Here is a 12,307-nt window from a genome sequence, read left to right on the forward strand (position 1 = left end):
TTTGATATTCATTTAAATTTTATTTCATTAATGCAGTAGTTTGATTACAAGAAACTCTGAATACTATTCGTTATAAGAATTCTTGGAATATTTTATTGAATTATTCATGTCATAAATGATGTTTATTTCCGTCCACTATTTCCCTCTAGCTGGATTGCATTTTCCAGAAGTTTTAGTCGGTGAATTATCCGGTAGGCCATAGCAATAGCATGAAACTTTACCCCAATAGCAATATCCTTTATCTGCTTTCCTTTCTAAGCACAGATCATTGCAATAATCGTCTTTCAGGCATTCGTACTTGCAATTTCCTGAATCAACTGGATATCCGTCCTTCTTACACTCTACACCTAAACACGTATAGAGTAAAATTTAGTATTCAAAAAGTAAGATATAATCGATATCAAAACACGTCATTTCTTTATGAATAATTAGAATACGTCATCATTCTGTTTACTTTTTCACAGAAGCTGAATGCAAAAAGTTACATATTACAACAACTAAATGTTAATACAATACTTCACTGAATATCTATTATATTTAAAACATCCATAACTGATCGCATTACAATCATTACAGAATTTATAAATTTGATTAATTTACAATATATCATTAGAAATACGAGTAATGCAGTTATCTGTATGGAAAATCTTACCTAAAGCCAACAAACACGTAAGAGCAATCAGCAACAAAAACTTCATTTTCTTTATAATTGGAACTTACTTTAGTAAGACGCTAAATGTTTGAATTTTGCAGGTTCGAGTCTGATATTTATATCTTGTTTAATTGGAAATGACGCGGAAGTTATTTCGTAATTATTATATTTTTATTATTAAAATAATACATAATATAGAAATAACAACTTTAGAAAATTAAATACGCTTTAAAAAGTTTTTACGATTANTATATTATAAAAATAGCAGATTGTCATTAGCAACAGCAAAAGAGTGGAAACATCATTCGCACTTGTTTGCAGAAAGACCGTTGTTTGCCTCACGTAACTGCCAAATGGAAAGTCCGTTGCTCGAGTCATGTAATGGCCAAACAGAAATCCGTTGCTCGCAGCATCTGTTATTTGAGGTGTATGTTATATGAAACACCACTGTACTTCAAAGCATCAAGAGATACCGAGCACAGGTACAGGAAGTGTTGCAATATACTTTAAAATTAATTTATGAGCTAATACAAGATAAATTCCTACAGCTTCATATTGAACTACAAGAAATTATAACAGAGATCAATGTTCTAAAAGAGGAAAATAAACATTTTCATGGAAAGTTGACAAAACTGTCTCAAAAGGTAGAAGAATTAGAGAAAACATCCAAGAATAACTCCCAATTAAAAGGTATGTTGGATATGAAATAGACAAACTAGTTAACGTGAGAAATAATAAAAATATAATAATTACGAAATAACTTCCGCGTCATTTCCAATTAAACAAGGTATAAATATCAGACTCGAACCTGCAAAATTCAAACATTTAGCGTCTTACTAAAGTAAGTTCCAATTATAAAGAAAATGAAGTTTTTGTTGCTGATTGCTCTTACGTGTTTGTTGGCTTTAGGTAAGATTTTCCATACAGATAACTGCATTACTCGTATTTCTAATGATATATTGTAAATTAATCAAATTTATAAATTCTGTAATGNAAATGAAGTTTTTGTTGCTGATTGCTCTTACGTGTTTGTTGGCTTTAGGTAAGATTTTCCATACAGATAACTGCATTACTCGTATTTCTAATGATATATTGTAAATTAATCAAATTTATAAATTCTGTAATGATTGTAATGCGATCAGTTATGGATGTTTTAAATATAATAGATATTCAGTGAAGTATTGTATTAACATTTAGTTGTTGTAATATGTAACTTTTTGCATTCAGCTTCTGTGAAAAAGTAAACAGAATGATGACGTATTCTAATTATTCATAAAGAAATGACGTGTTTTGATATCGATTATATCTTACTTTTTGAATACTAAATTTTACTCTATACGTGTTTAGGTGTAGAGTGTAAGAAGGACGGATATCCAGTTGATTCAGGAAATTGCAAGTACGAATGCCTGAAAGACGATTATTGCAATGATCTGTGCTTAGAAAGGAAAGCAGATAAAGGATATTGCTATTGGGGTAAAGTTTCATGCTATTGCTATGGCCTACCGGATAATTCACCGACTAAAACTTCTGGAAAATGCAATCCAGCTAGAGGGAAATAGTGGACGGAAATAAACATCATTTATGACATGAATAATTCAATAAAATATTCCAAGAATTCTTATAACGAATAGTATTCAGAGTTTCTTGTAATCAAACTACTGCATTAATGAAATAAAATTTAAATGAATATCAAATATTCTGTGAGTATTTATTCCACTTCTGTTGCACACTTTTTAGTAAAGAAATAATTGTTCTTGGCAGACCGTGTAAGATATGTTTGTTCTCCTCCAGCTGGCTGCTCGCTCAATCGGGGTTGGCGGAACCCATAATGGAATTAATCAAAATGTCCTCTTAGTAGCCACAGGATCGACGGTTTTAAAAACATGCATTGTCTAATAACTTTTCCTGTTTAAAACGCACATTAAGCACAACATTATTTCGTTTATGTTTGCTCCTTTGAACCGAGTTTCTCAGTTTTAAAAACGGATTTGCAGCAAAAATATTAATTATTCGATGTCGATAGCTAAATTTGTTACTAATGCCGAGGAAGAAAGTTTCTTTTGGGCTGAAATTTGAAAAAATTGTAGACCTATAAATTTCCACTGTCGTCCAGCTGCTTGTCTGTCGATCCTTAATCTCAAGAAAAGAGTTAGATAGATGAATGGTGAAATGAGGTATGGAAACCGTTGGTGCCGGAGGCCCGAATTAACTGTATAGGATCGTCCAATGTGCAAGGTTGTCGACTTTAAGGGAAGTACAATTTATTCCGCGTCAGAAAGAGCCTAAGGGAAACCGCGTATGTGGGCGGTGGCGAAGGAGGCAAGTGAAGTACAAGTGTTTTNCACTGTCGTCCAGCTGCTTGTCTGTCGATCCTTAATCTCAAGAAAAGAGTTAGATAGATGAATGGTGAAATGAGGTATGGAAACCGTTGGTGCCGTAGGCCCGAATTAACTGTATAGGATCGTCCAATGCCAACTGGAAATAATGTTAATTCAATTCTTAATTTTTCTTTTAAAAAATTACCATCATAATTGTATTGTTAAAAGAAAAGTATGATGTACAGGGACAAGTTACCACTAATTTGAGGTGGACAGCAAATAGTTTAAACTAAAAAAAGGTACATTTCCTGTTTATTTGTTGTTCGTTTGTATTTAGAAAAAAGTTTATTTCTTATTTATTTTCTATAAAATCGTAAATTTTTTCCACATTTGTTCAATTTATTTCGTACAGTTTATGAATTTTCAGCTAAATAATAAATATGTAATATTTTAATGTTTAAAAAATGTATTTAATAAATTAAATGTTTTGAATGAAAGTTTCTTAATGATTTTTTAACTAAATAATAAATATGTAATATTTTAATGTTAAAAAAAATATATATTTAATAAATTAAATGTTTTGAATGAAAGTTTCTTAATGATTTATTAAATTGGCTTGTTCAAGGAAAGTATTTAAAGTCACTCTATAACACTGTTATAGTTTTAAATGGTGAATAAAAACTATTATAAAAATAATAAATTATATTTCATTTATATAGCATCATAAAATATAATTTATATTTACAAATATATATAAGTCATTTAAAATATACTTTCTTATTTACTGTATCAATATACACATATAGCGCCTCCCATGTTTCCATACATACAAAGGCGAAATGTAACTTTATTCACAAGACATTAAAATGTTAGCATTAAGATTTGTGTCAGTGGATTGATGGAGTAAGGCAACGGAACACATCGGTTATCTGCCAACGGATAACTTCTCACAGGACTTCCAGGATTTTGTTTTGGTGTTAGACACATGAAGAAAACTCAGAACACTGCATGGTGGTCAGCCATTTGTCAGGCACGAACCAATGATCAACAAACGTTAATGGTTTTATTTATTCGGCCACTGGTGAACTTGATTTATGATTTATGTCATTGTATAGAGACTTTTGCGACACCCTGTATCTATAGGGGAGATCGGGGCAACTTCGGCATGCGGGGCAAGTTTGTCAAGCGCTTTTTTTTAAAAACAAATTAAAAGGAGACTTTGGTTATAGGTTAGGCAGTTGAGTTTTATTGGTGGCTTGTTGAGTGTAGTGTTTTTATTGTTCTCCAACAAGCGTAGTTGAATTATCAAGCAAATTTTCATTTTCGTTCAATTCCATATAATATTTTTTTTCCATTTATATTGAATTGGCAGGTTTTGTTATAATTCCATGATAACGAAAGTTACTTTTCCTGTTAGAAGGATGTAACTTCAACTTATTCACGTGGCCAGATCGTGGCTTGGCATTCTGTTCTCAGGGTTGTACTTAATGTTTCGAAATCATGACTAGCGGGGTAAGATCGGCAACATAAAGCCACATTAGAAGCAAAGGATAAAAATCAAACAGATGATAAATGAAAACATGTTTGCATTTGTTATTCATGTATATATGTCTTTGAACTTGCATTTCGTTGTAATAATATTAAATGGGTGTTGGATTTGTATTTCTTTGTTTTAATAGTGTATTCCAACTTATACATTGTTAATAACATAATTTTATATACGTGCCTATCTTGCCCCATTACTGTTGCCCCTATACCAAAGGCAACTTTAATAAAAATAATTAAAATAATTACAACTTTACAAAAAGAGAGAAGTTGCCGATCTTGCCCCTATACCCGGGGCAACTTCGTCAATTTCTCTCTTCTTGTAAAGTTGTAATTATTTTAATTATTTTTATTTCCAAATTGATTTTAACCAGTTCTATAGTAAGGTAACATTCCAATAGACAATATGCAAAGCTTTTTTTTCAGTTTACAGCAGTATTTATTACACAAAATTTAAGTAAAGCTTAACATGCCGATCTTGCCCCGATCTCCCCTATATGCAATGATTATATTAAATATATATAAAAATGGACGTGTGTGTGCATATATTTCACTCTGCAGCCGAAACTACACATCGGACATGATTGATGCTTGTGTATAGTAGTAGTCCCAAGTCTCCCATCATACACTATGATGGTGGCATCTCGATAGCTATAAGGGTGTGGGACATATGGGGTTGAAAGTGGCTGACTTCTAAAATGCGTAACAATGGAAGTGTCAACAATGGAAGTGTTAAGAATGGAAGGGTTAACAATGGAAATGTTGAGTAACAAAGGAAGTGTTAAGAATGGAAGGGTTAACAATGGAAATGTTGAGTAACAAAGGAAGTGTTAAGATAAAACGACGTGCAAGATTTACAGGCGCAGATCCGTTTTTCTGCGTTTTTCGAGAAATCGAACATATTTTTAGATCCATCTAAAAATTCTCTAATTAGTCTGGAAATGGGGGACCTAAGGCTGTGTACACACTAGGCGTTTTGCGTTGCGTTAAACGCGCGTTAGCAGCGTACACACCGCGCGCTGGCTCGGCATTAGACGACCGTTTAGTGGAGCGTACGCACTGGCTCAGTTTGGAAATGGACGTGAAAGTAATTGCTTGTGTGCGCCTCTTCCATCGTCGCTATAAAAGACGATGGCAGAGGCAAAGAGAATTTTGGGTGCACCCAATATTACGAGATGGATTGACACATGGAATGTTTGCGACCTTGTATCCAAAACTAAGACAAAATAAACCCAAGTTTTTTAATTCTTTTAAAATATCTATAAAATCATTTGACAATGGTTGATCTCTTTTAGATTTCATCAATAAATAGATCAGTTTCGAAATGATCGTTCTCCATTTCGGCCAACGTACAGTACGTCCACTCTACCCGAAAACGCGCGATCGAATGTACAGTAACATGGCAGCACATATATCTCAAAGCGCTCGGCTGACGCCCGCAAAACGCGCGTTGTAAGGAAAATCTATAAACGCGCGCTTGGCCAAAAGCGCGCGTTTGAGTGCGTATGCCTATGCAGAACTCTTGGTTCGTCAAACGCGCGTTTAAAAACGTCTAGTGTGTACGCAGCCTAATTCTTGCATTCTGTGAAAACGGGTAAGATTAGCTGTAATGTAATCTTAATCCTAATCTTAAATGTTTTCGAATAGTCGAAAATGTTTTGGAATAGTTGAAGACTGTTATGTGTGAGTAGTGGGAATGCCTTTTGGTGACGCACATGCTTCAGTTGATTTTTCATAAGTAAAAGTGTACAAATAACAGAAAAAAGTAGAAAGTGAAAAGTGAATAGTGAAGTGTGAAAAGTAAAAATATACAAAACAATGACAAAGCGTAAGAAAGAATTTTTGCGGTCTCGAATCCTATCTCAAAGGCAAAAGATGGCGCGGAGAAATGAAACCAAGAAAGAAAGAGAAGTACATCTAATATTGCTACGAGAAAATTATCAACGAAACAGAAATAATCAGACAGAAGAGCAACTTGAAAATTATAGGGAAACACATCGAATCAGAGAAAAAGTATGTAGAGGAAAAGAAACAGTCTTATGTATATGTATAAAAAAACTATATTACATATAAATGTACGAACAAATAAAAACCCAGCAAAGCGGGTACTTGCAGCTAATATATATATACAGTAGAACCTCGATTATCCGGACTAATTGGGGATGAAGGTAGTCCGAATAAGGAAAAATTCGAATAATCGAAACAAATATTTCAATTTGTCTTTTAATAATAATACAACACGTTTTCTTTTCCATGACATATCGATAATATTAACAGTAAATACTGTATTTAAATCGTGATCAAATTTTCAAGAAACAAACGTTCGTATTGAATTTGGACTACTACTGACCAACGCTAACAGACTACCTATTGCTTAAAAGGCCCTCTGGTGGCGCAAGAAGACGGATTTTATAAAATAAAAAGCAGTTGAAACTGCATTTTTATGAATAAAAATTTGACAAACTATTTATCGTTTTATGACGAGTAAAATTTTTTCGTCGCGTTCGCGGTTTTTAAGTAATGGATAAACCTTCGAAACGCAAGGTCCTTCGGACCGTGAGGCATAGGCGGTGGCCCACATTGCCCATGCCTTACGCCGCCCTTGGTCATAGAAATGATGTAATTTGAAAATAAATTATTTATAAATACGTATGTCAAGTTATATTTTTATTACGACGCAAAATATATTTAAGAGTTTACGACCACTGTGCCGGGTGAAACGTTGTTGAAACAAAAAAAGTTATGCATTCCATCACGTACATAAACTGTATCGTAATTCGCCAAGTGCAAATCAGCAAATAAGTGAAATTTTTGTTTATTTTGAACAATCCGGATAATCGAAAATCCGGATAATAGAGGTCCGGATAATCGAGGTTCTACTGTATGTATATGTATATGTATATGTTGCAATCAAAACCCGTTTTTAGTTAGAACGCGTTCTAGTTGAAACTAGTTTATACTGGATGTCTTTGTTAAAACCAGTTTTGTCTAGTTAAAATTAGTTTTAACTCAAATTCATTTTTGAATAGCAGTAAATTCTAGTTTTAACTAGACAAAACTGGTTTTGTCTAGTTAATTTACTGCTGTACATGTTTTAATTTTAGATAAAACTAGTTTTAACTTTTAACATCAGTTAAAACTAATTTTAGCAACATAAATATGTTTGGGGGAAATAAAGTTATGTATAGTGATTCGGCGGAAGATGCCTAACATTTTGCTTATGAAGGAAATTATACCGCTAATTTGGGGTTTGGAGCCCTTTAATGAAAATATCATATTCTGGAGTATGTTTTTCAATAAAACTTTGAAGTTTATTTAAAAAAAAAATTGTATATTGTGTTTGCAATGACAACTTTTTTACTGTCTGGCATTTTAGGCATCTCACTTCAAGTTAATTCATTTCTCATATTTAACCAGTTTTGATAAAAGTTGCAGAAAACCACTCGTGTCTTTCTAATAGGAAATTTTCAACTCTTTCAAAAGATTTAAATATACTATTTTTCATTATTTCCGATTATTTATTGTAATTATGCCTGTATTACTTTCGTAGTATTATTTTTAAACCAGCATTTTATATAAACTATGGACAATTTAATCTTCACATTTCATTGACGAAATATTTATATTATTAGCAGGAAACAACCAAACGTATGGAAGTTTTTGTGAAATTTTTGCGAAGACTTCCGTTCACCATCTGTTTTTGTTTCAGAAGAAAGTAAAATCGCTGATAGTTAAAAAGTAATGTAGGAGATTGTGTGAATTTTAATTATTACATTTCGATAAGTTCAAACAATTTAATCTGTGTATGATTTTCATCATATTTTTCTTAATCGTATAAAAATAAACGTTACATTCCAGATTAATTTCAATTAATATTAAAAGCGTAAAGAATTAATAAATTAATTAATAATAATCGTTCATATAATTATTAGAGAAGGGTTAATTTCAAAATTTATATAATGAAAAGTTCTGATGTGGAACTTTGGGGGGGAGCATGTATAGTTTCTTTTATAATTGGCTACTAAGACAGCACTTATTAACAGGACTTTACTGGTGTTCGGTTTCTGCAATTAAAAAACTTATTCAGAGAGAAAAAAAATCTTTATTGATCACCATGTATTTCGCCTGTACACACTTTCTTTGTGTTTCGGACCTTCAGGTCCTCTTCAGCAGGTTTACAAAAGCAATGCTAAAAACAAAAATTTATAGAAATTTACAATACTATATAACAAAGATTTACTGACAATACGTTCCGAAAGTCTGAAAATTATAAACTGCCGCACCTATCATACGACTTCTCGGCAGATAAATCCTATATAAATACTATAAATACTTATATAAGAAAATGTAAGAAAATATAAATGTATATATAAAATAATTATGTAAACGAAACAATAAGAGAAAAATAAAAACCTAACCTTGTAAACTAAACCGTATCTTTATTCTTTCTAAAAGCATATCCTTAAAAACGTTAAAAACTAGATTATAAATATCCTTATCAAATACAAAACGACGTATATAATTATCATCAACACCATGTACAGTACTGTACGTTATTCAAATACGTACTACGCGATCGAACTACTGCCAGAAGTGGACAATCAAACATAAAGTGCAATAAAGAGTCTATTGCTCCGCGTTCACAGAGATCAGAATTAACTAAATTAAACGCAAATAATTTTGACCGAAAGTCCCCATGTCCTGTTAATATTTGGCTAACATAGAAATCCGGAGTAACCCACTGCGCCCGAGTTCTTGCCTCCACTGTAGGAAAAAAATATGAATCTAGTAGATTTAGATTTTGTCCTAGATCAAAGGAGAAGCAAATGCCTCTGCCCAGTAATTGCGTGTATAATTTTTGAGCTACATTTGATCTCCTCTCTTCTCATTGTGTACAGTGTTGTACTATTGGCAATTCCTTTTAATTATGTATACGATAGTTCAAGAGTCCCTCGATATTAAAGAAACGACAAAAAAGTTCTTCATGTGACTAGCAAAAATAAATTTGTATGCAACTAATACCTAGAGATCAGGGGTGGATTTTCGGAAATGCGCAGGGCGCAGCTGCATCCCCCTTCTGATTGCTTTCCCGATTACAGACGAGTATATTAGGAAATAAAAATTTTGTAAAACGTCTTTTGCACCGCCCTCTAAAGATTTCTGGATCTGCCATTACCTAGGGTTTCCAGATTTCTACAACTGGATGGAACGTTAGACAATTGAAAAAACGCGAAAAACTCATATGGCCAGCCAGTTGAGTTGAAACGAAGTACCAATGTTCTATGGTTTTATTTACGTCGGCTACCGGTGGACACGGGGAATGTGGAAGATGAGCCATCTTCATCATATAGGTCTACAACACTACAAAGCATTTACATACACATGTCTAAAATTATCCACATCCAACTAATATTAATGATGGTTTATGTTTATCGAGTTTTGAGATGAGGCTGCCTAAAACACCATTAAAATGCACTTTCATTAGACTTATATCCTTACATTTTCACTCTTCTATTTTAGTTAAAAGTAAAATTTGAGTTGCCAACATTTGAGGACATGATACAAGTCAAATTAAACAGAAGCATTTAATTAATTATAGTTTTCGTAATGACTATAAATATTCGAGAATTTTAGATTAAATAAATAAATAAATTTAGAATTTAAAATTTTCCTTAATTTAATGATAACCACATCTTTCTGCGCCGAAGAGCGGTATAAAGATTGATATATAAGGATAGTCCGATATGTTAATCAATCACTACCATTAGCAAACACGGGCATTGAAAAATGAAAATAAAGGACAAATTGTATGCTTTCTCGTTTTAATAAATGACAATGGCAGTTTAACTAAAACAAAGGACGTTTGGCAACACTGGTCATAAAGGAAGAAGGCTGTCTTTCGACTTAGCCTGAAGGAAGGTGACTGAATGAGGGTGGGGTGGGAGGGAGAGTAGGATGGGTATAGAAGAGAGGATGGGATAGGTTGGGGGTAAGGGATAGCTTAGGTTGGAAGTAAAGGTTGGGGTAGGTATGGATCACAATGCCAACTTACATCGCGATTAATATAAAGTCAGTAGTACAACAGAATACAGAGACCAATCCGGAAGCAGGGTGTTACAACAAGAGCCGGATGCTAATATATACACCATCCTGTGGTTAATACAACAAATAGCTTATAATTAATACAACCGAGATTAAACAAGTCTTGCCGGAAGAGTTAAGTAGTAGTGAGGATACTACAACACTAGGGGTAAGAGATGACAGTAGTTACATAGCTGGTTAACATTGCAGATACACTTGCAGAGGGTGACAATGTACTGCACATAACCAAATAACTAAGTTGCAATCACACTTGCAGAGGGTGATCGGTTGCAACCTTCTTGGTTGGTGGCAGAAGGACGGGAACCCGCCCAAAGAAGTCCAGGGCTCAGGTTGCTGAGTTGACGGCAAAGATGCCGCAGTCCTTCGCAAATTTGTCGAGTTGGCTGTATGCCTCTTTGGTTGCACAGAAGAACTCCCATGGCGGAGGCCAGGTTGTACCGTTAGTTATACAGTAGTTTATGAGTGCATTCCTTGGTGTGTCATGATTCGGGCAGTCGGTAAGAATGTGACTGATGTCACCTGTAGTGGACCCGTCGCAGTCGCAGTGATCGTCGTTCCTCTTTTTAATGCGGTGTAAATAGCTAGGGATGTTCCCGTGGCCAGTAAGCACCTGGGTAAGGTGGTAAGAGGGAGAGAGGTAGTTCATACCCTGACGGGCTTTGATGGATGGGAGGAAGTTGAACGTTGTTCTTCCTGTGGAGGAATTGGTCCATTCTTTTATGATAATGGAGTTTAGTTGCTTATGGATGTAATTTAGGGGGAGCCTGCTGAATGATATATTTATGTTACTTTTAGCTGCTCTCTTTGCGAGGGCGTCGGCTGTTTCGTTACCTTGAATCCCGGCATGGCCAGGGACCCAACCAAAGCTGACCAGTCTCATTTTACTGAGGTGCCTTGCCATCTGCTGGATGTTTGTCCCAGTATCGGTTTGATGCTTTCTGTCATTGACGCTTCGAAGAGCGTACCTGCTATCGGTTATGAATTTAATAGATCCTTTCATGCATTTAATGTTCTTGATGACGTAGTTGAGGGCTCTATCCAGACCCCAGAGCTCCACCTGGTTATTAGTACAGAGCTCACCTAGCTTGTAATATTCCTCGTGTACAACCACCTTATCGTGGTTGTGATAGATAACCAGAGCTGCCCCTGTGCCATCTCCATTGCTGGCCCCGTCGGTGTAAATGTGCCAGTCGTAAGCCGGGTGATCCGTGTTGTCTCTCAATTCTATTTTGATACTGCTGTGTTCTGCTGGGTGGTGGAGGGTGTCCCATCTATTAGTGCTCCTATCAATCCCGTGTTTGACAATTTGAGCTTTCATCTCAGGTTCCTCCAGGCAGTTCTCATCACTCACATTGATGTCACAGCTATGGTCTGTCTCGTTGTTTATTGGAGCCTTGTTGAGAAGGTTCCAAAGACGGACAACACTCCTAATGTTTATGTGTATCGGAACCATGTTTGCAATGGTCAATAGCGCGTTCGTGGGCGCCGTGCGGTAAGCACGACAGACCCGAATGACGAATGAACGCTGGACAGATAGTAATCTCCTCTTGTTGCAGACTATGTCAGCTCTGTTGCCCCATACCTGTGCTGCATACAGCAGCGCCGGCTCAATTGCCCCCTTGTAGATAAGCCTGCTATGCTTTGTACTGATTCCCCAAGTGTTCCTCACTATGTGGTAAATCTTGTTAGC

At 34.8% G+C, this 12,307-nt stretch overlaps 3 protein-coding genes across 4 annotated transcripts; 1 reads left to right on the plus strand and 2 right to left on the minus strand.

Annotated features, from left to right (window-relative positions):
- LOC111641046 (alpha-toxin CsE5) lies at positions 1-743 on the minus strand. The gene is made up of 2 exons (XM_023387152.1): positions 653-743; positions 1-347 (listed from the first exon to the last, which is right to left on the minus strand). The coding sequence occupies exons 1-2, from the start codon at positions 696-698 to the stop codon at positions 136-138; spliced, it is 258 nt and encodes an 85-aa protein (XP_023242920.1). The 5' UTR covers positions 699-743; the 3' UTR covers positions 1-135.
- A 732-nt stretch (positions 744-1,475) lies between these two features.
- On the plus strand, positions 1,476-2,346 carry LOC111641047 (alpha-toxin CsE5). 2 transcript variants are annotated; one of them, XM_023387153.1, is made up of 2 exons: positions 1,476-1,561; positions 2,000-2,346. In XM_023387153.1, exons 1-2 carry the CDS (start codon positions 1,516-1,518, stop codon positions 2,209-2,211), a joined length of 258 nt encoding a protein of 85 aa, XP_023242921.1. In that variant the 5' UTR covers positions 1,476-1,515; the 3' UTR covers positions 2,212-2,346. The 2 variants fall into 2 exon arrangements, with proteins under 2 accessions (XP_023242921.1, XP_023242922.1); XM_023387154.1 differs by lacking the exon at positions 1,476-1,561 and adding an exon at positions 1,649-1,694.
- An 8,596-nt stretch (positions 2,347-10,942) lies between these two features.
- LOC111641052 lies at positions 10,943-12,070 on the minus strand. Its single transcript, XM_023387158.1, has one exon. The coding sequence runs from the start codon at positions 12,068-12,070 to the stop codon at positions 10,943-10,945; it is 1,128 nt and encodes a 375-aa protein (XP_023242926.1).
- Between the last annotated feature and the right edge of the window lie 237 nt (positions 12,071-12,307).

The sequence above is a fragment of the Centruroides sculpturatus genome, unplaced genomic scaffold, assembly GCF_000671375.1.
Source record: "Centruroides sculpturatus isolate CEXI.00-Female unplaced genomic scaffold, Cexi_2.0 scaffold1312, whole genome shotgun sequence".
In the NCBI taxonomy this organism is placed as follows: Eukaryota; Metazoa; Arthropoda; class Arachnida; order Scorpiones; family Buthidae; genus Centruroides; species Centruroides sculpturatus.

Coding starts and splice junctions, on each gene's coding strand:
- LOC111641046 (XM_023387152.1), bottom strand. CDS start 698: ATGAAGTTTTTGTTGCTGATTGCTCTTACGTGTTTGTTGGCTTTAG. Junction 348..652: donor TACGTGTTTGTTGGCTTTAG/GTAAGATTTTCC, acceptor ATACGTGTTTAG/GTGTAGAGTGTAAGAAGGAC.
- LOC111641047 (XM_023387153.1), top strand. CDS start 1,516: ATGAAGTTTTTGTTGCTGATTGCTCTTACGTGTTTGTTGGCTTTAG. Junction 1,562..1,999: donor TACGTGTTTGTTGGCTTTAG/GTAAGATTTTCC, acceptor ATACGTGTTTAG/GTGTAGAGTGTAAGAAGGAC.
- LOC111641052 (XM_023387158.1), bottom strand. CDS start 12,070: ATGGTTCCGATACACATAAACATTAGGAGTGTTGTCCGTCTTTGGAAC.